This window comes from Haemorhous mexicanus, chromosome 5 (assembly GCF_027477595.1).
Source record: "Haemorhous mexicanus isolate bHaeMex1 chromosome 5, bHaeMex1.pri, whole genome shotgun sequence".
NCBI lineage: Eukaryota > Metazoa > Chordata > Aves > Passeriformes > Fringillidae > Haemorhous > Haemorhous mexicanus.
Genome location: NC_082345.1, coordinates 11,325,504 through 11,344,393, shown reverse-complemented (window position 1 = coordinate 11,344,393; position 18,890 = coordinate 11,325,504). Strand labels below are relative to the sequence as shown.

Here is an 18,890-nt window from a genome sequence, read left to right as displayed (position 1 = left end):
TAATTAGAAGTATAATTGGAAATATTTTGCTTTTCAGGAAATCCTACATTTCTGATGCTATTTTCTGTTTTATTTTTAACAACTCCCACGATTTCTGAATTGTGGTACTGCCATTCAGTGGTATGAAGATGGTTGTGTTGGGCTGAGTGGTATGAATTACTGAGTAAAGCAAACAGGAAGCAGCACTTTTCCTGGAAATAAATGATGCCATTTGACTTCAAACAGTGCCTTTTATAACAAGGAGAGGGGAGTTCAGGGCATTGAACTGCAGGCACAATTCATTGTATTAGGGTCTTAGGAAAGCATCTTTCCAAATGCAGCAGCAGTGGCCTTTTATAGGGCATTGCTTCCCCCAGGAAGGACCATCCTTCAGTCAAGCCCCAGACAAGCTATTACTCAGTGCTTTACAACTTAGAGGCAGCACAAGATATATCAGTTGATTTCTCACATTTGGTAAAGTGTAAGATGTTCTGCTTTCTTTTGGAAGCACACAGAACAGTCTTAGCAGCCATTTTTCTCTCCTTTTTCATTGCAAGGTCTCACCTGGAAGAGGTAGCTTGCAATTTCCTAAGGAATGATTGTAGAGTGAACAGGCATGCAGTCTGTGTGCCTCTCTCTTTGGAGTGTAGGTGTGCAGGGGTAAGAGAGAATGAAACCTCATATTCATTCTCAGTGGCACCATTGCTTTCCTTTCTGCAGCACAAAGAATGGAAATGCTAGAAATTGTTTTGGCAGCAGTGAAGACATTGGTCCAGTGAACATTGAACTGATTTTCAGTGGCAAGAGGTGATGTGTGTGCATCCACAACACAAACTCACAGGAGACTCACAGAATGTTTTGTGTGGACTGTAATTGGAGAATGCATGGATTGGATTTCTGCCTTTGTTGTCGTTGAATTTTAACCAGGGCTAATTTGTTGGCGTTTGTGATTAGGGTAATAACTCTGTTGGGTGTGTATGTGTGGTGCTGATAAAGGACATCTAAGGCACAAAGCTTTCTTGTTTCATTTTGTGAATGTTGTTATACCTCAGAAAGAGAAGAAACAGTGGAAGATTTCTACCCATGGGTGCTTTCCTTGGAACATGTCTGTTACTAGATGGGAATTTACTGATGAAAACTGCAGAAACAAGAGAAGGCAGCTCTCCAATTGTCACCCTGATTTTCTAGGATTTTCTAAGCCTTCTGATGTTGACATTCTTGTGGAGAACTTTCTCACACACTTTCTGTAGATAACACATTGTTTTGCATTCCTTTGTGGAGGAAGAGAGACTTGATAGACTGTTAGTTTGTCCAGTGGCATTGGAGAGGTGGCACTGTCACCCTCCAATCCACTGTCACTTTTAGAAAGCTATAAATGTTGGAGTCAGGAAATAAACTTCCTTTTTGTTCTTCACCTTGGAGCAGTGGTGTGCGCCTGTGTTCTTTCGTGTTCTGTAGCGACATCCAATCTCTTTGGAGAGAGAGGCCTCCCTTCTCATCCTGCTTGTGCACCTTCACGGTTGTCTTCCTCTTTACTAAATGAGGAGGTCACTTAAAAAATTGGCTTTGTTAACTGGATATAACTTCCATTCTCTGGGTTGTTTCTCCTGTGTAGCGTGAATCCCTTTCACTTACCAGCTGGAGAGCTCCCTGTGGACAACTCCCCAAGCAGGACTTGTTCTGCTCAACTCTTTGCAGTGAACGTCCTCACACAGCCTTGAAGCAGTGTGCTGGGAATGTGACAAAGGCTGGGGGTGCTATTGAAAATGCCTGCATCCTGGAGGAATTTTAATAGTTGGGAAAAGAGGATGACATTTATTTATTGTTCATTGTCAGAGATAGCCTTGGCTGTCAGGAGTGGTTGTGGTGTGACTTCCAGATGGATTACAAAGGTGCCAGGAAATGGATGAGGCATTCTCTCAGTGGATGTCAAGCATGCCAGTCACAAGGTCAGAAAAATAATCTGGTGCTTCAGAAGGCCACTGGGGTAGCCAAGGGCCCATGGCACTGCCTTTCTTTGCTGGAAGATCCAGGGAGCACCTGGTGAACTGGAGGGAGGACAGTTCTTGGCATTATCATCAGGATGACAGTTATTTCTTTGACATGTCATAATAATTCAATGAGCATGAAAGGAAGACCCTTCAGATGTTTGAAGCTCCAGTCTGCATGGCATTTTTAGGTCGCTGCCTAATTAGCAGCTTGTCCATAGTTTTAGCTGTGAATGTATGTGTACAGAGCACAAGATGGGTGGGATTCCATTTTCTCTGTGGAACCTGACATATGGAGGGCTGATAGTGGGAAAACTCATGTGTGTAATGGGCTAATTCAGCAGGGTGATCTGGAAAACTGCCTTGAAGCAGTGGCTTTTGCACCTGGGCAATCTGGGGGAGTGTGGGAGTGTATTGCACCTCATACTGACAGCCCTGACACATTTGTACTCGTGACCAGCATTGTAAACGTGCCTTCTGGTGGTTCACAGCACCTTCTGCTCCTTCAGCAGGAGCACATAATGGTGAGCAGCAGTTTGCTCATGTCCGAGGAGGGAATGCTACTAACATTTCACATCAGTTAAATAAAAATACATCTAGTGTGCTCTATAACATTTTAGAGAACGTGCTTGGCTGTTCTATGTGATGTGGTTACATATGGTACAGGGAATTGTGATGGTTTTCAGGTTATATTCATGGCATGTGACTGACATATGTATTATCCTGATCTCTCATATGCTACAGTTGGTTGTTTTTTATTTCAGATCTAATTTTAAAGGTGATGCTGCCTCTTTGAATTTCCCTGCATGGTGCTTTTAGCCAAGACAAGGCATTTCATACCATATTGTGATGACTTTATTTCGTGCTGTAATTGGCATCATACTGCCATTTATCTGGTGGATTATATGTGTGGATAGCATCTGAGCATATTCTTCAGTGACTTTCAGACTAAATTTCTTGGCTGACAACGTTCAGTACCATCCAGGAGAGGAATGCATTTGCATCTTCTCTTTGTGTGCATGTTTCTGTTGTTTTTGCTAGCACTCATTATGTGTATTTTGTCATGCTATTTACTTTACCCTGCACTCATGAGACCTTTGCCTCGTTTCCCAGGTTTGGCATTTCATTAATAAATCACAGCTTATGGACCTTTCTGGGGAACAATTGCCTTTTATAATATTCTACAGCAGTACCAGCATAGTTAGAAAGTATGCCTAGCAAAATTTATATGCCACAACACTTCCAGAACAATACCTGCTTCAAAGGCACAGCAAGGTGAATAAGGCTATTTATTGATGGAGTCTATCTGACGAGCTGGAAACCACAGTCATTTCCATAAAAGGTCCATTTAAAATAAATCCTGCTTTCATTTTCCTGAGGGCCACTTGAATTCCTTCCACACAGAGAGAAGGTCAGGACTGATGTTCTTAATCCTTTGCAGCGAGTTTCTTCCTGTGCTGCTTCTGTTGTTAATATTTGCTGCAGGGAGAGAGTAATAAGCCAGAAAGAGTGTTTAGTGAAATCTGGAGGAAGGGGGAGCCCCTTGCAGGCACCCCAAGCTCACTGAGCACCGCTTTTCTGCTCTGTCGAGTGCTGCATCCGCGGTGTGCGGGTCCCTGGTGGGGCTGGCAGGAGCAGGGGAGTCTTCCCAGGGAGCTCTCTGTGCCAGCTGACAGACTCAAGCTAAAGGGAAAAGCTGCCTTAGTCTGTGTGTGGCTGCTGTTTTGGATTAAAAAAGCAGCCACAAGAACTGTCAAATACCTCGTGCGTCGGATTTTCTTTTGCTCGGTAGATGTTTGGAAATAGCAGGTTTGGAGCGTGGTGCTCAGAGTAAATAGAACCACAGCTTGAAGCAGTTCTGATTTGGCTCCCTAGGAATATATTCAGCATCTCACCAAATGGGCTCTTACTGCCTGCAGCGTGGTCTAGGTAATTATCACGGGGGCAGGGAGGTCTGCCATTTTCAGCATATTAAGGCTGAATTACTCCTTTTATTCTGCCATTTTCTTCTTCTGACTTGAGTTAGTATTTCAAGGCCCACTCAGAGCTGAAAGGTTTTGAAATGGCACAGTAGTGGGGGTGAGCAGGAGAGTGTAGGTGAAATGAGGAGTAAGAAATTTACAGCTGGGAGGGGTAATGGTTGTTCATTGTGGCTACTTGGCCTCAGTTAAACGTTGGGGTGCCAAGGTACTGTGTGGGTTTTGTTTTTTGTTAGGCTCCTCTTGTTCCGTGGTACCTTCTCAAGAGCAAATTCACCATGAACCAAGTTGCTTTTCCAAAGGTTGTGCTTTTAAGTACTGCAAATTTGTGCATTGAATTTTACCTGTTTTGGTTTTTTGTTTTTCCTCACCTAGTCAAGCAGCCTGCAGTCACAGAATGAAAGGGAAGAGGGAAAAGCAACCACAAGGTGAAAAGGATTATTCTAATTCCTGGAGCAATTTGTTGATTTTCCTATTTCCTTTTGGAATGTTTCACTTCGCTTTCAAAGATTTGTGTGCTTCTTCATCCTGCTCAAATGGGCTTGTCAAGTGGAATTAGAGGTTGCAGAGATTAAGGATTGGGAAAATGAGTTTATATCTTAAGGGAATTTCAGAAACCTGGGTGAGAAAGACCATAAACACACAGCTGAATGGATGGGTAGCTGACTTCTACAGGGAAAAAGAAAATAATAGATATCAAAATTTTACTCTGAGATGCTAATATAAAATATGAAATATTATGGGATATGTTTCTGTGCCCTGTTATGGGAATGGGAAAGGACTGCTTTCTGCTTTAATTCCATAATTGAAAGTCAGATTTCCAGAGGTGTTGAGCACTCACAATTCTCGTGCAGGTAAAGTTTTTAGGCATTTTCAGCATTTCTGAAATCCGTGCTGTTTTACCTGGCACAGACCAGGACTTTTTTCCTTCTGGAAACAGAGGGAATGATCTTGTTAGGGTGGTCTGAGATGTGTGCTGAGGATTTCTCTTCAGATAATCCTGGGTGAGGGAGCCAGTGCTCCTTTCTAGGGTTTTGGTTTCAGATTCTGACTGCATGTTTCACTTTCTGGTGTATGTTTGCCTGTGCACCAGTTCCTGAAGAGGTGCTGCAGCTGGTGAACTGGAAAGTAGTTTCTGTTGCTGCCAAATACTTGAAATAGTGTCAGTGTCAGTGTGTCAGGCAGTTAATACACAGTCAGCAGTGATTATCAAAATAGCATTAGAAATCCATGGCTATTTCTATCAAAACTAGATGATCACCAAGAAAAATTTAGTTATTTTAGGAAATGAGTGAGTTACTAAGCCTGGCATTCAAGTTGCTGGTGCTACTGAAGATGCTGGTTTTTAATTTTTTTTTTTTTTAATGAGATGAGAAAATAAAACTCCTATTAAAGTGTAGTGATTACAGAATTGGTAGCTCTTTTTCTAGGAGCAAGCTGATTAAGACAGGTGTCTGAGCCAGTTTTGAAGCTGCTAAATTACCTTTTGCTTACCAAATGCTTGAGTTTTTCGGACCATCTGTTGACACCCCCAACTTTTGGCATCATTCACTTGGAAGAAGTGGCACAGGCAGCTGAGTGAAATAACCACAGCTCCACAGTGCCCTGCTGTTTGGTCACAGTAGGTAAAGATGTGTGTGTCCCATCCAGGTTTCTGCTGCTGTCCTGAAGGAGAGCATGCTGATGGTGCACGGAGCATGGTACAGCTCTGCCATGGCCCATCTGTGTGTGCTCCACTCAGGTGAGACTTGGAAACACCCACAGCTCCTGTCAGCTTTACAACCACAGAGATTTATGGTTTTTTCCCTTTGAAGGAATCAATCCCTAGGGTTAATTCCTGATTAGCTTAATGCTTTCTTTTTATCACCTTATGCATGAATGGAGAGTGAATTTGACATGCTTCTACACCATCCCTTTTATCTTTAATGCTGTGTATGTGGAAAGTGCAAGAGTGGGTGTTTGCAGATGCTGACCTCTTGCCAGGTGAGATGCTGCCAGTGGTTTGATGCAGGCTGGTGAGGAGTCCCATTGCTGAGCCACTTGTGGCTTCATGAGAGAGTGGAACAGCAGGAATAGATGAGGCAGGGATGTGTGCAGTCTGCACTAAAGGTTTCTACAAATGGATGTTAGGAATAAGCTGAAGAAGGGTCATCCTCTGTCTGTGGTCTGCAGAGAGTCATGCAGCTTCTCTGAGTCTCTGTGTCTCTTTGGATGGATAATGCACTTACCTCCCAGGCCTGGAAGCATGTGAAAATGTGTAAGAGCAAGCATTGCTTTTGTACAGCTGTGCACTACCAGCTTTCCTGGATGCAGCTTTTCTGCACATGCAGTCAGGTGTTCCAAGCTGAACATCTCACTGTCTGCAATGGGCCATCCAGAGCTCACTGTCACAGGGATTGATGCCTTTGGTAGGAAGGAGATCTTTACTCCATGGAGCTGTTGGATCTAAATGGTGGAGAGGTGACACTTGTCTCATTCTCAAAAAAAAAAAAAAAAAGCAGAGGAAGGAATTAAACCCATTTGATTGCCTTTCCATCAAACAGGCAAGCATGTATAAACACCTTCAGAATATTCTGAGGTAGAACAGAATGGAATTTACTTGGATTTGTTTGCCCAGCTGCTGTCTTCCCTGAGGTGCAGCTTAGTCCAGCCAGGAGAAATGCTGTGCTCACAGCTCTGCTTTCCAGTGCCTCAGTCCTTGGAGGTGCCAGGCAATGTGAACATCAGTCCTGTCAGCACAGTGCAGATTTCATGGATCTGGCACCTCAGACCATGCCTCCTCCAGGGAACAAGTAAGGAATTCACTTATGCAAGCCCACAGTTATGGCAGTTATGCTGAAGTGATCTGTGCACCTCCTGCACTCACACTTAGAGGGCTCTGCCTTATAGAAGACTTGTGCTTTAGTGGCATATGGAATATGTCTGACATGTAAAATGGAAAGATCTCTTCAGTTATAAATTCTAGAGTTTCTTCCTTTTCCCCCAAATTGCTAAGGAAACAGTTTTTGAGATTTGTTGCTGTATTGATCATGTTTGACCTTGGAGTGATTCTTTGATATTCTGTTTGAGACAGTGGGACACTTTTTTTGCATTGCCCTTGGGAGAAATAGTTTTCTTTAGTGCTTTGATAAGTTTGTGAAAAGAAAGAAAGCTCTTTTTAAAATCAGTTTGGGTTTGGTTTGTTGTTTTATTGGTGGGGCTTTTTGCTACAGTATAATGAAGGCCTAATTGTAATGAGTTAGATGTGAATTTCAAACCTCCTCCCTCCCACCAAGCTATTTACTGTAATTAATGGTATTTTGATTTGAAATTTGTTTGTCTTTGACAAGAGAAATCATTGTGAAGTTAATTCAAATGTGTTTGTTGATTCCCCCCCACCAGAGACTACAGTGACAGAAAGACAAGCTTTGTATTTCCAAAAGAAAGCACTGTCTTTAAGAGGAAAGGAATTGTCTCTCTGAATGCAGTGATCTATAATTTCTAGTCCTAGCTATTTTATTTTAAGGAGAAAGGAAGACAAACCAAATTGCCTATTACTCTTTAAAAGCTTTTACTACTGCTCTGGGCACCTGGAAGATGCTGATTCTGACACCTTTACCTCAGCTATCTCAAGTGGGATCATATGACCAAAGTAGCTAAACCAAAGAAATGGTCCTAATATTTCTTTTTATTTCTTTGCCAGGAAAATGTAACAGGTTATGTATAGGTTGGATTTGTTTTATTAAAAAAACACCGGGAGGGGATTTCCCGTGGCTTGTGTTGCATGGGGGATGCTGCTGCCCTCTGCTCCTGCAGCCCCACGAGTGGCTCACAGGCACAGCCCCACGTGGCACAAAACCAGCTGAAGCCTGGCCTTTGAGGACCAGCTCTTCCCAAAGGCCTCTGCCTTAATGGAATGCTTTAAAAAGGGCATTGCCAGGTGTTTTTTGTTTCAGAAATAAGGAGCACTATGGAGGGACCTGCTGCTCCATGAGGCTGGTTTGTGTGTGCTGGCTCCCAGTCTCTGAGCCCTGCCCAAGGGACTGAGCTGGCAGCCCTCAATGGCATTAGCATGGAGTTGTGACTTGTTCTGAGGAGAAAAAGGGCATGCAGAACCATTTGATCCTTCAGCTGAGCTAATTCCCACATTTTCCTCTTTGTCATTTTATGTACAAGTTTTATTTGTCTTTCTCTAGCATTCAGTTTCCTTTGCTTATCTGCAGTGCTGCAGCCTTGAATAACACCATGTCCTTCCTAGAGATGTTTAACTAGAGATTGTTTTCCCAGTTATTGATTTAATGATCAACAACTAGAGGAATATTGTTAGCTGGTTGGTTCGAAAGCAGATGTGTATCTTGGGGGCTGAGAATGTTGCATTTGCTAGCAGGGCACTCCCTTAGGCCCAACACACCTTGCTGTGCCTCCTGGTCCTTAGTGTCAAACCCCTGGGGTAGAGTGGTAGCAGAAGATGGGCACCATGATCAGGTCAGCCAAAGTGGGAAGGGAGAGCCACGTGTCAGGAGAAAAATGGAGTATATTTCCATTTCTGGGTGGGGAGGGAAGTTGAAGTTGAGCTAGAATTGGTAATTTTGATTCAGAGTTGAGAAGAAATTTTTAATCCTTTTTTTTTTTTTCCCCAAATTCAATTTTCTGCTGTAATTACCAGGCACCTCTGCTCATCATCTTTATGGATTGATGTCTCCTTCAGCTCTGAGAATAACGTACTTCAGATGCTGTTGTGACTGCATGTAGGCACTAGTAACTGTGAATCCAAGATACTGAAAAAGTGGATAATAGGAGTACTATAGATAACTGTGGTGCTATTTAAAATACATATTGGTAAAGAAGTCTGGAGATATGAATTCTGCTCCTCTCTCTGCCTCATGATTCCTCTTTGAGCCAGGAGAAATCCATGCACTTATATGTGATCCTGTGGTTCTGCTCCTCTAAAGCTACATCAGAGCCTCCTGACTTGTACCCTTGCTTTTGGTACCCACAGAAAACACTTGTTGTCTTTCCCACAGAACAGGATGAATATATTTCAGTAGTAGGACTCCTGAATTTCAGCCACTCTCTGGACCAGTGGCAACTGCTGCTGCAGACTGTGCAAAAGCAAGACAATTTGAACTACTTGGCCCCTCATCATTGCTTGGACTCCATTTCTCTACTCAAAAATCTTGTTCAACATTTCTAAATGTAGCTCCCTCTGGCAAAGAGAAGTCAATTTGCTCTCCAAAACCGAGAAATTGCCCACAACAATTAGAAAGTGCTGCAACCATTAAGTGATTTTGGTTGCATCTGTTTCTGAGCATGACAAAGCTTCTCGGGGTGTCTGCAGACAGTGAGAAGCAGTATCTGAGCCAGGGGGGCACAGATGTCTGCCTGGGTGATTGAACAGGCCTAAAGCTACACTTCTATCCTGGTGTCATCCTTTGAGAGGCAAGAGCTGATTTACCCTCTTGGGGTGGAGCTGAACCTGAAACTCAGCTTGCTCAGGAGAACTGGGTCTCTGCATGGCAGGACGAGTGGCCAGGGCATCCCCGGGTTGGCCCCACCGGTCACGCTTGGTTTGAATTGCACGTGGTAATTCCATTCCTCCTCAAGGAGTCAGCTAGCATTAAAGGGAGTACAAGTGGAGGGCATTAACTGAGCTCAAGTGAAAAACATTAATTTTAGCGTACAGCATGTCTCAGATTTCTGACTCTGTATGACTGTGGAGACCTTGTGTGCAAAAGTATCATTTCAAGTGTAGATATTTTCCTTGAAAGAGATAAAATGACTGCATTAATGTGTCACTTGGGGCTGGTTTTCTTTACACAAAATGTGACTGATTGGACAGCTTTTTCTCTGCTATAAACATTTAGGATTGAGCACAGCAGTCTGTGTGTATGTGATATGCATTTGTGTATTTACATACAGTCACACTGTCATAGACATGCTAATGTATACATTCACACTGCTCTATACTTACATATTACCAGTATGGGTTATATCTTAGGTGATAGCTCTGCCATGCATATGGTAGAGCTGACCTTGGGAAAGATACCTAGGGTAATAATAGACACAGTGGGTAGTGTTTGTGCACTTTCTGGGCATATTAGATGCACCAGGAGTGCATAAATATCAAAGATTAGTGTCTTGTAAAAATTTCTTTTAAATGGAAAAACATGCCAAATGTTAATCTAAGTTGCTTTTTTTATGACCCTCAAAAAAGTTAGAGGTGAATCAAGTTGGATTTTTTTAGTTGATATTGTTTAATTTTGTATTATTGCAGAAACTGGAACACAAAGAAGTTTTGGTTGGCTTGTTGTTCCTGGTTTTCCCATTCATCCCAGCCAGCAACCTCTTCTTCAGGGTGGGATTTGTGGTGGCAGAGCGAGTCCTTTACATGCCGAGGTAACTATTGCAATTGAATTTTTTTGCTAATGAGACCACCATCTCATTTTCTGAAAGCAGGCATGATTGCTTCTTCCCTTTTAAGTACTTCAAACGTTATATTGCCAGTCAGTGTGTTCTCTGCCTGGGAGTTTTGGTGTTACAGCATGAGAGATTTTATAGTCAGCTGAGAGCAGATTGCTTGGCAGGAGCAAAGCTACTCCAAATCCTTGCTTTTCTATTTAAACACAGGGGGGTTTTTTTGTGTGCTTGACACAGCTCAATACAGAGACGAGGTGTTGTTTCTTGAGGGTTGTCCTCCAAGACTCTTTTTCTTGGTAGCATTATCAAATTAAATTCCTTAATGACTTTATCTTCAAGACAGCAGCTGGAAAGTTAGCCTGTCATGTTTTTATTGGGTTCTTGTTCAGCTTTCCCACTCCATTAGGTGGTCAGTAAATACAAGGGAGACTTCTGCTGTCTCAAAAGGCTCCTGGATTCAGTTGTGGGATGTGCACATGGGCTCCTGCCTGTAAGCTACTGATTGCATACACATCTGAGATTGGAGATTTGCTCTTGGTGAACAGGAGGAGGAAAATCCAGCCACTTCTCCATCCCTCAGCCAGTGCTCTGAATTTCCCCTCAGCTTCCAGCCTCTAACAATAGTCACTTCAGCTGTCTGGGTTCTTCCGATTGCTTTTATGCAGGGACAGCTTTGAGGTGTCACTTGTGGCACCTCCACAGTGTCCACACCAGAGGCTGCAGTGGCACTCAGAGGCCATTCATCCAAGAAGCACCAGGCCATTGCCCATTTGACAGAAACACAGGCTGGTTGAGGCTGGAAAGGACCTGGGAGGTCATCTGGTCCTAATCCCCTGGGCAAGCAGCACCAGTTGTCTGGGACCAGGTGCAAACAGCTTGGAGTCCAAAGAGGGAGATTCCCCAGCAGCTCTGGGAAACTCCTGCCAGTATAGTTTGTTCCATAAGTGAATGCTGTGTCTTGGATGCTGCAAGTTAGAAATCCCAATTATACCCTTGGTGCAGGGGGCCAGCCTCTGTTATATCACATGGGAATTGCCATTGCAGAGCTGATGACAAAACAGAAGTCCTCAGTTTCACCCCGGGTTACTTTGTGACAACTGAAACAGAAGTTTTATTCCACAAAACATTTAAATTCTATTCCTCAGGAATTGTACATCCAAACATCCTAAGAAAAACGCTTACAGATAGTCTTTTGAAAAGCTATGTATATTCTGATTGTCATTGGTGTAAGCACTGTCATAAAAAGGCTGCTCATTGGTGTAAACCTCAGGCTGTGGAGGAGCTATTGCATGTGTTATAAGGCTCTTATGCAGTTAGGCTGTATCCCTGTGCCTCTGTACACAGACAGGCTTTTTAGGTTAAATTCTGCTGACTTGGTTCACATCACTAGCCCTGCCTTTGTTAGCTGAGGGTACACCTGAAAGTATAGTGAGTGAAAGTTTTCTCTCAGAGTTATTTTGCAAATGATACCCTCAACTAATGGATCCTGCATCATTTCAAATTAACTTGGAAATCAGATTGCTTTAAATTCATGTAACAGAAAATGAGGAAACACATGAAAGAGCAAAGCTATTAAGGAAACAGTCAGCTGAACACAGGGCTGTTGAGTGGTTGTGTATCTGAATCTCAAAAGAACAACTGCAGAAAATACTTCAGCTGTCAGCAGTTCCTCATCCTCCTCCAGATGAGGCTGCTGATTATAATGAGAGGAGGGGCAATGAAGAAGAAAAAAGGGTATGTTTGCACAGAGAAAATTAATCAGCGTTAACATGTGTGCATATAGTTTGTATAATGCTTTTCATCTCCCTGAGGGCTTTGCAAATATATGACCTACAAAGTAGGTGATTGATAGTTGCTGCTTTTTCTTTTTTTCAATTAGACTGAGGTAGAAGGATTAAATCTGGAGTAAGTCTGTGTCAGAGTCCCTGGATCTCACATTTGGCTCAGATCACTCCTGTCCTGCTTTGCAACATTTGGTTTTTGCTCTTGGCCCAGGCTGGCAGGTAGCTGGCATGAAAAGGGAAGGCAGACCCTGGAAGTGCATGGCAAAGGTGGGGACTCCCATGCCAAATGATCTGGAAAGAGCTGAGCATCTCTTGCATCCTCCAGGTCCAAAATTGCAGAGGTGGTGAGGGGGAGATCTGCTAACATTCATGACTATGGCAACACAGAAACAATGTGATTCTGTTTTGTTTTGCTTTTTCCCTCGGGAGGATGGCAATTTAGTAAGGATGGCTAAGGAAGTGCTCGTGTTCTTTATTTAGAACAGCCTGTAGCAGTTTTCTCAAGTTACATCTTGAAAAGGGGTTTTCCTATCCTTTGCCCTTCAGTCTCTAAAACTGAGCAAGGCAGAGGTTGCCATGCAGTTTTATTTAGACAAAAGTCCTCAAAGAGATTCAGAGGATTTGGTGATCTATGGTTTTGGGCTTATGCTGGAAGGCACTTTCCTCTCTCTGTTTCAAGCAATAGCCTTTTATTGATATTTATGGATGTGGCACTTGCATTTTTACAGATGGGACAGTGGAGTATGTGTGTCACAACCTGAAGTCCTAATTCAGTGGTGCTCAGCAGGTACCTGGGGAAAATGTCAAGCATTTTCTTTTCAATAAAAGTTAAGTAAGGACCCAAGGATTTATGTAAAAGATATTATAAATAGAAAGAAGAAAGAAATAAGCCTTTTGTTCAGTGTCTAATTATATGGCTGGGCCTTGCCTTCTGGGGATTGATGGGTATTTGGAACAATTCCTCTTCTGTCTGCAGCCCTGCCTCAGGGGAGAAGCATACAAACTATGTCAGAATGGTTGAATGTTTTCTTTAATTGTGTTCAGCTAAACAGAAGTATTTGGAGAAAATATTTCTTGTATTTATTTTTCATTTGAATGTTACAAACACTTACTTGTATAAATTAGGAATTTTTAATAATAGTATTACTTTAAGTTGAAAAACTCTATTGGAAAACAATTTATTGTCTTTTAATTTTGTTTGGTTTTTGTTCTTTCTTGTGTGTAAGATGAGAAAACTTGTTTTCAGGAGGGCAAAAGGTGCAAAATACTTAGGGAGTGATGAACAGGATACAGCTCTCTATGCCAGTTTTACAGAGTGGCATCACTTAAAAAGCTGAGTCAGTGAAAGACTTAAATTACAGCTTTCTCCCCTCCTGAAAATGTCAATGCAAATCTGCTCTGAACCCCACAGACAGTATAATTGTTTGGAACTGCAGGATGGCTGAGGGCAGGCAGTTGTTCTGAGTCCTGAGCAATTTGTAGTCATGCAGGAGCAGCAGCTCTTCCTCTGTGTAGCCCTTTAGTGTGCAGGAACAGGAGCAGCAGTACAAACTCTTGGGCTGTCCAGGAGCTGCCTGCTCTACTGACATTCCCACAGAGCTGGGCTTGCCCTCACCTCATGGGATCAGACCTCTCCTACCAGAGCAATTTCTGTGTTTGCCTCATCTTTCAGTGCTACCCTGATAGCGGTGGCCCCTGCCTGAGCTGTTGTGTCATAGCTGGACAACTTTAGCTGTTTTCAGAGCCTCATATGAACCAGCAAATCAACCAAAACATCACTCCATGGGTTATTTCCAATTTGCTGAAAGCAATAGGCAATCCAGTGGTGCCTGCCCCACTTTTATGGCCACTTGTTCGTGGTGGATACTGCAGTGAGTGGGTTGCAGGGTGCACAGTTACTCTTTCCCAGCACAGGCAATTACAGGCTGCTGTCAGGTTTTTTTGCCAGCTCCTCACTATATCAGGAGTTGATGTTGCAACCCTAATTGACAATACTGGGAGATGAGATCACTGCTGTATACAGGATGGCATTTGCTTCACCATCTATCTTAAAAATCTGCAAGAAAGCCATCACCCAGGAAAAAGCACACTTGTATTTTTCAAGAAATTAACACATCATGGTAAAGTTTTCCTCATGCTGTAGCAAAGCAGAGACCATATGAATTTTTGCCTCTGCATAGGCATAAAACATACCATGTTTTAATCCTTTGTGCTAAAGCATTTTTTCCAGCTGGTGTAATCCCAAACATTAGTAACTTATGTAATTGGAGGGGGGAAAAAAAGGAACCTGGTACGTGGTGGAATCATCTGTAACTTTTATGAACCTGATAATTTCTGAGCAGAAGTGCCCAGTGCTTACAAGGCAGCCACTTGAGGATGGGACTCAGTGGTGCTTCTCTCCTGGGAGCATGTCATGTACTCCATATTATCTTCATTTTCCTAAAGACCAGTGGGGTTTCAGTTTCCTGTGCCACTCCTTTCTTTATTGTCATTTGAAGCTACAAGTTCACCAGGAGCTGAATTTCTGTTTGCCTTTCCAAATTCCTTCAGTATTAGATCAGATCCTCTAAAGGATCATCTGATTTACAGCAGAAGCTTCTCTTTTTATTTGGAGTCAAACACTGACCCAGTGAAGTCAGCAGTGAAAGTCTCATTGGCTCCGTGGAGCCAGTTTATCTTCTCCCTGATCTCAATTCAATGACACAATTAAGCATTTTGCCAGTTTTCACGTTAAGTCCACAAGTCATTTGGGATTTGTATATGGAATCCAAATTACACCTGTTCCATTTACTTGAAACAGACATGATTTCACTGCCTGCTCTGTTGCTGCCGTTCTTGTGGGGGCCACGGGGCAGCCAAAGTTCAAAAGAAGTGAACTGGATTATATTCCCTGTAATTCAGGTGCAGACCTGAGGGCACTGGGAGTGAAATGGGAGACCATTATGTGATGGCAATAGGCCAGAGTGCAGCCCCAGCTGTGAGGGATGCCTCTGTCCCCCTGCAGGGTGTCAGTTTGAGCAGCACTCAAAAATGGCTTGTGGCTGGAGGCGAGGTGCTTGGGACTTCAGCTGGGGCAAATGACCCCAGTGCTGCTTCCCCATCTGTGAAACGGGGATAATAACTGCACTCTGCCCTTCAAAAGGGGCAGAGAATTCTCATTAGTTAATGAGGGATAACTCCTTTCTAAAGGCTGAATGCTGTGAGCAGCTACCTTGCAGATGCATGTCCGAACTTCAGCTCCTGCCTTTGGAGGCTTGCCCTGTCCCTATTAAAACCCTTCAAGGAGAAATCAAAGCAGCCAGCCTCTGTTAATGCAGGCAAGAAATGCTGAGATGCCAGTGCCATATATTTTGGCAAAAGGCAGTAAAGATGTAGGAATAAAAACTGAAATGGTTCTGCAAAGCTGAAAAAGATGAGCTCATGGCATGTTTGGTCTAGGCTGCTGTTATTGTGTTATTTTAACTAAATTTAAAACATGCTTTTGAGAAATGTGTTGTGTTTTGGGCATGTACAGGAAAAAGCTGTATTTTTGTGGAGTTATGGGCACTAATGGCTATAGTGGAAAGATTTCTGGTTTTGTTGTGATAGATTAACCTAAAGGAAAACCTTCAAATGCATTTATTCTGCTCTTGAAAATAATAGAGATAGGTAAAGATACTGGTTTGAAAAATAATAGGTTAATGTCATCTTGTGGAAGTAATCTACTTGGGCATGCTGATTAAAAGTGTAATTCCTATTTACAAGGTAATACATTGGCCTTAAGATGATGCCTTGTGAAATTTAATAGATAATATTCTTATATTATTGGAGTTTTTGGAGACTTGTGATAGAGCTGTATGGGAAATTATTTCCTATTATGGAATTCCAGAAGTTATGACAGTATTTAAATTAAAACTGTAGCATACAGACCCATCTCCACTGAAGTATATAATATGTAGGGAAATTTCTGTGGAATCCACATGGAATTATATCAGATTTTTCATTTATAAATAGTTTTCTTTCCAAATTTCATATAGAATGAGAAACCTGGAAGGTTTCTGTATTACTGGTAAATATTTCAGGTAGAAATCTGTTGGATGTGAAATCTTGGACTCAAACACTCTAATGAAGGGGGTTTGTTTATCACGTGACTTTTTGGAAGGAAGGGGAAATGCATCCAAATGTTGAATAGCTATTCAAGGGTTAGTGAAATCATTAATTTCTAGTCCATATTTTCTCTCTAATAAGGAAAAGTTCCTGCATTTTCTCTAATTACATCACGTTCTGCCTAGAGGATCATGTTGCTAGTATAGGTAAATCATTTTGATTACTTAGCTGATCATGTCTAAGTAGCTTTAATACAGGCCTACATAGCTTTTAATTTAGAGCCAGTGACAAAGTCTTAGCACTAACTCATAAGGTACCTTTCCAAGTTAGATATATTCTTCCAGTGTTTATAGTTTGCTACGTCTTTGTATTATGACCTGCAGACTTTATTCCAGGAAAAGCCTACATAATTCCTGTGAAAATTTGGTATTTTATTCAGCAGGCTCAGAATAAGTTAAGTATCTTGCTGGTTCTTGGTTGTCACACTGATACTTCTGAGCTGTAGAGATTTTTTTTTTCCAGTGGGATTTTTATTGTATCTTGATGGTCTTCCTGAAGTCTTTTAAAACCTCTAGTGATGAAGAAAATTGTATATCAATTCCGTGTCAGCCTTAGTGAGAGAGAGGCAGTTTGAACAATGCTTTTCCCATTGTTGCCAAAACTCAGCGCCAGTGAATGCTGCTGGCTTACTCTGTGGCACAGAGGCACACCCCCACATCCTCCTTATCTTTGGACATTTAGTCCAAAACATGAGTGTTAAACAGATTTTTTCCCTTCTACTACCATCTGGTTGAGCAAGTTTTGGTACTTTGATACTCACATTATCCTGTGAAAAATACCTTGTTATAGTTAACCCAAGGTGTGCTGAATGTAGTGAACAAACTACATTCAGCACAAAAATATTAGAAACAAAAAGACTTCTCCAACACAAGATGAAGTTTACAGTCAAAAGGAGATGGACAACAAAAAGGATGGCTGGGGAGAGCAGCCTAGAAGTGCCCCTTTGGAAGGGGACACCCATCTGAGAGTTGGGACATCAAGGTTTATCTGCCATAAAACTGGTTATCTTCTCCATCCCAGCATCTTTTTGGGATAAATAGTGCTGATCTAAACCCTGCTAAAGCACTTGATGGTGGCAGTTTAACTAGACCTGACCTAGGCCATCCTTGCACTTCTGTTACATTTTCTAGCCTGTAACTTGCTGGGTTTAGGCTATCCTTGTAGCAGCTGCGAGGCAAAATCTCAATCCAGCAGCAAACTTGGCAGTGCCAGGTAAACTTCTCTGAATTTCTGGAAAACCTGGGCCAGTGCAGTGTGGTTATTCCAGATCAGCACATGGGCTCTCATGGCTGGGGGATTTTGAGGACTCAAAACCCTACATGTGCACCCATCTGCATCCCCAGGTCTGAGACTGACCCAGCACAGTGCTTTCAATCCAGGTGATCCAGTTTGCAGGAAGTGCCACAGCTTCTGAGTTTCTGGATCTTTTGGGTGATCCAAAAATTTTTTGTTTGTTTGTTTGTTTCGTCTTTTTTTGTCTAAGATTGGGCTTGATGATCTTGAAGGTCTTTTCCAGCCTTAATGTTCCTATGGTTTTATGACCCAAGTGCAACCTAGCATGCACATACAAGTGCACTTTATTTCCAGATGGAAACATTCTTTTAAAAAGGCCAGAATTCATTCTGGCCCGAACAGCCTCAACCTTGAAAAACTTGACATTTTTCGTACAGCAGCTTCTTTGCTACTCTGCCAGCACAGCTCATCACTGGAGCTGTGTGCCTGAGAGTGCTTTTTGGGGCAGAAAGAACCATCGTGGCTACACTCATTTTTGCCAGCACTCCTTTCCACATGTGACTGCTGTAGTGAGGCAGGAGCAGCCCCCAGGGCATGCCAAGTGTGCTTTTTGCAATCAATTACTCTCCATTAGAGAAGTGTGAGCAGAGCCCATGAGTTTCCAGGGATGAACTGTCTTTTCCCCTGCAGCAACAGCCCTGCCTGCAAGCTGCATTTCAGCTGGCTTTGCCTCTTCCTCTCAGTGCCTTTGCTCTGCTCAGGCTGCAGAGCTGGACTAGCTGGGACTAGGAGCATGTGAAGTGTGTTGTGCCAGGTCATATATGTGAGGTACTGAGGCTTAGAAACTTGTGGGGAGCTATAATAATGAGAGAATCTGAATGTTTGTGTTCAGCATTTGGAGCTGGCAGCAGACAGAGCCTTTCTGGAGGGCTGTGCTTGCTGTTCTCTGAAGGGCAGCAGCAGAGCAGAGTGCATTTAGTCAAGAGCACAAGGGTTAAACTTGCCTCAGAGCAGCTTGGAAGTGAGGGTTGATTTTTATGGAGGGTAAGGGAGTCATCTTAAATAAGTGCTGGAAATCAAGAAGGAGTTTTGCAGCCCAGAAGGAGCCTCCTGGGTGAAATGTTGAAGCCAAGTGCATTTTCTGGTCTCAGTATACTTTTGATATAATCCCTTTTGTTGCATTAGCAGCCCCTGAACATGGCAGTGTTTCTTCCATGCTTCCACAGGCTGCTTATAGGCAACTCTTTCCCAAACTGATATGTATGCATGGATGCATCTGGATTCTTATCTAGGCTGAGCTATGAAATCTGGAGTAACTGCTTTGATGAAATCAGTGGATATACTCCAAGTTTACATTTGTGCAGTTGAGATTAAATCAGTTTTTA

The 18,890-nt window shown here is 42.6% G+C and overlaps 1 protein-coding gene across 1 annotated transcript in view; it reads left to right on the top strand.

The window, feature by feature from the left end:
- The window catches only part of TMTC1 (transmembrane O-mannosyltransferase targeting cadherins 1), a 140,273-nt gene that overhangs the window by 67,410 nt on the left and 53,973 nt on the right, over positions 1 to 18,890 (top strand). Inside the window, exon 9 of the mRNA XM_059845880.1 lies at positions 10,200 to 10,321. Within this exon, the coding sequence (XP_059701863.1) occupies positions 10,200 to 10,321 (122 nt within the window). The remainder of the gene's footprint in view (positions 1 to 10,199; positions 10,322 to 18,890) is intronic.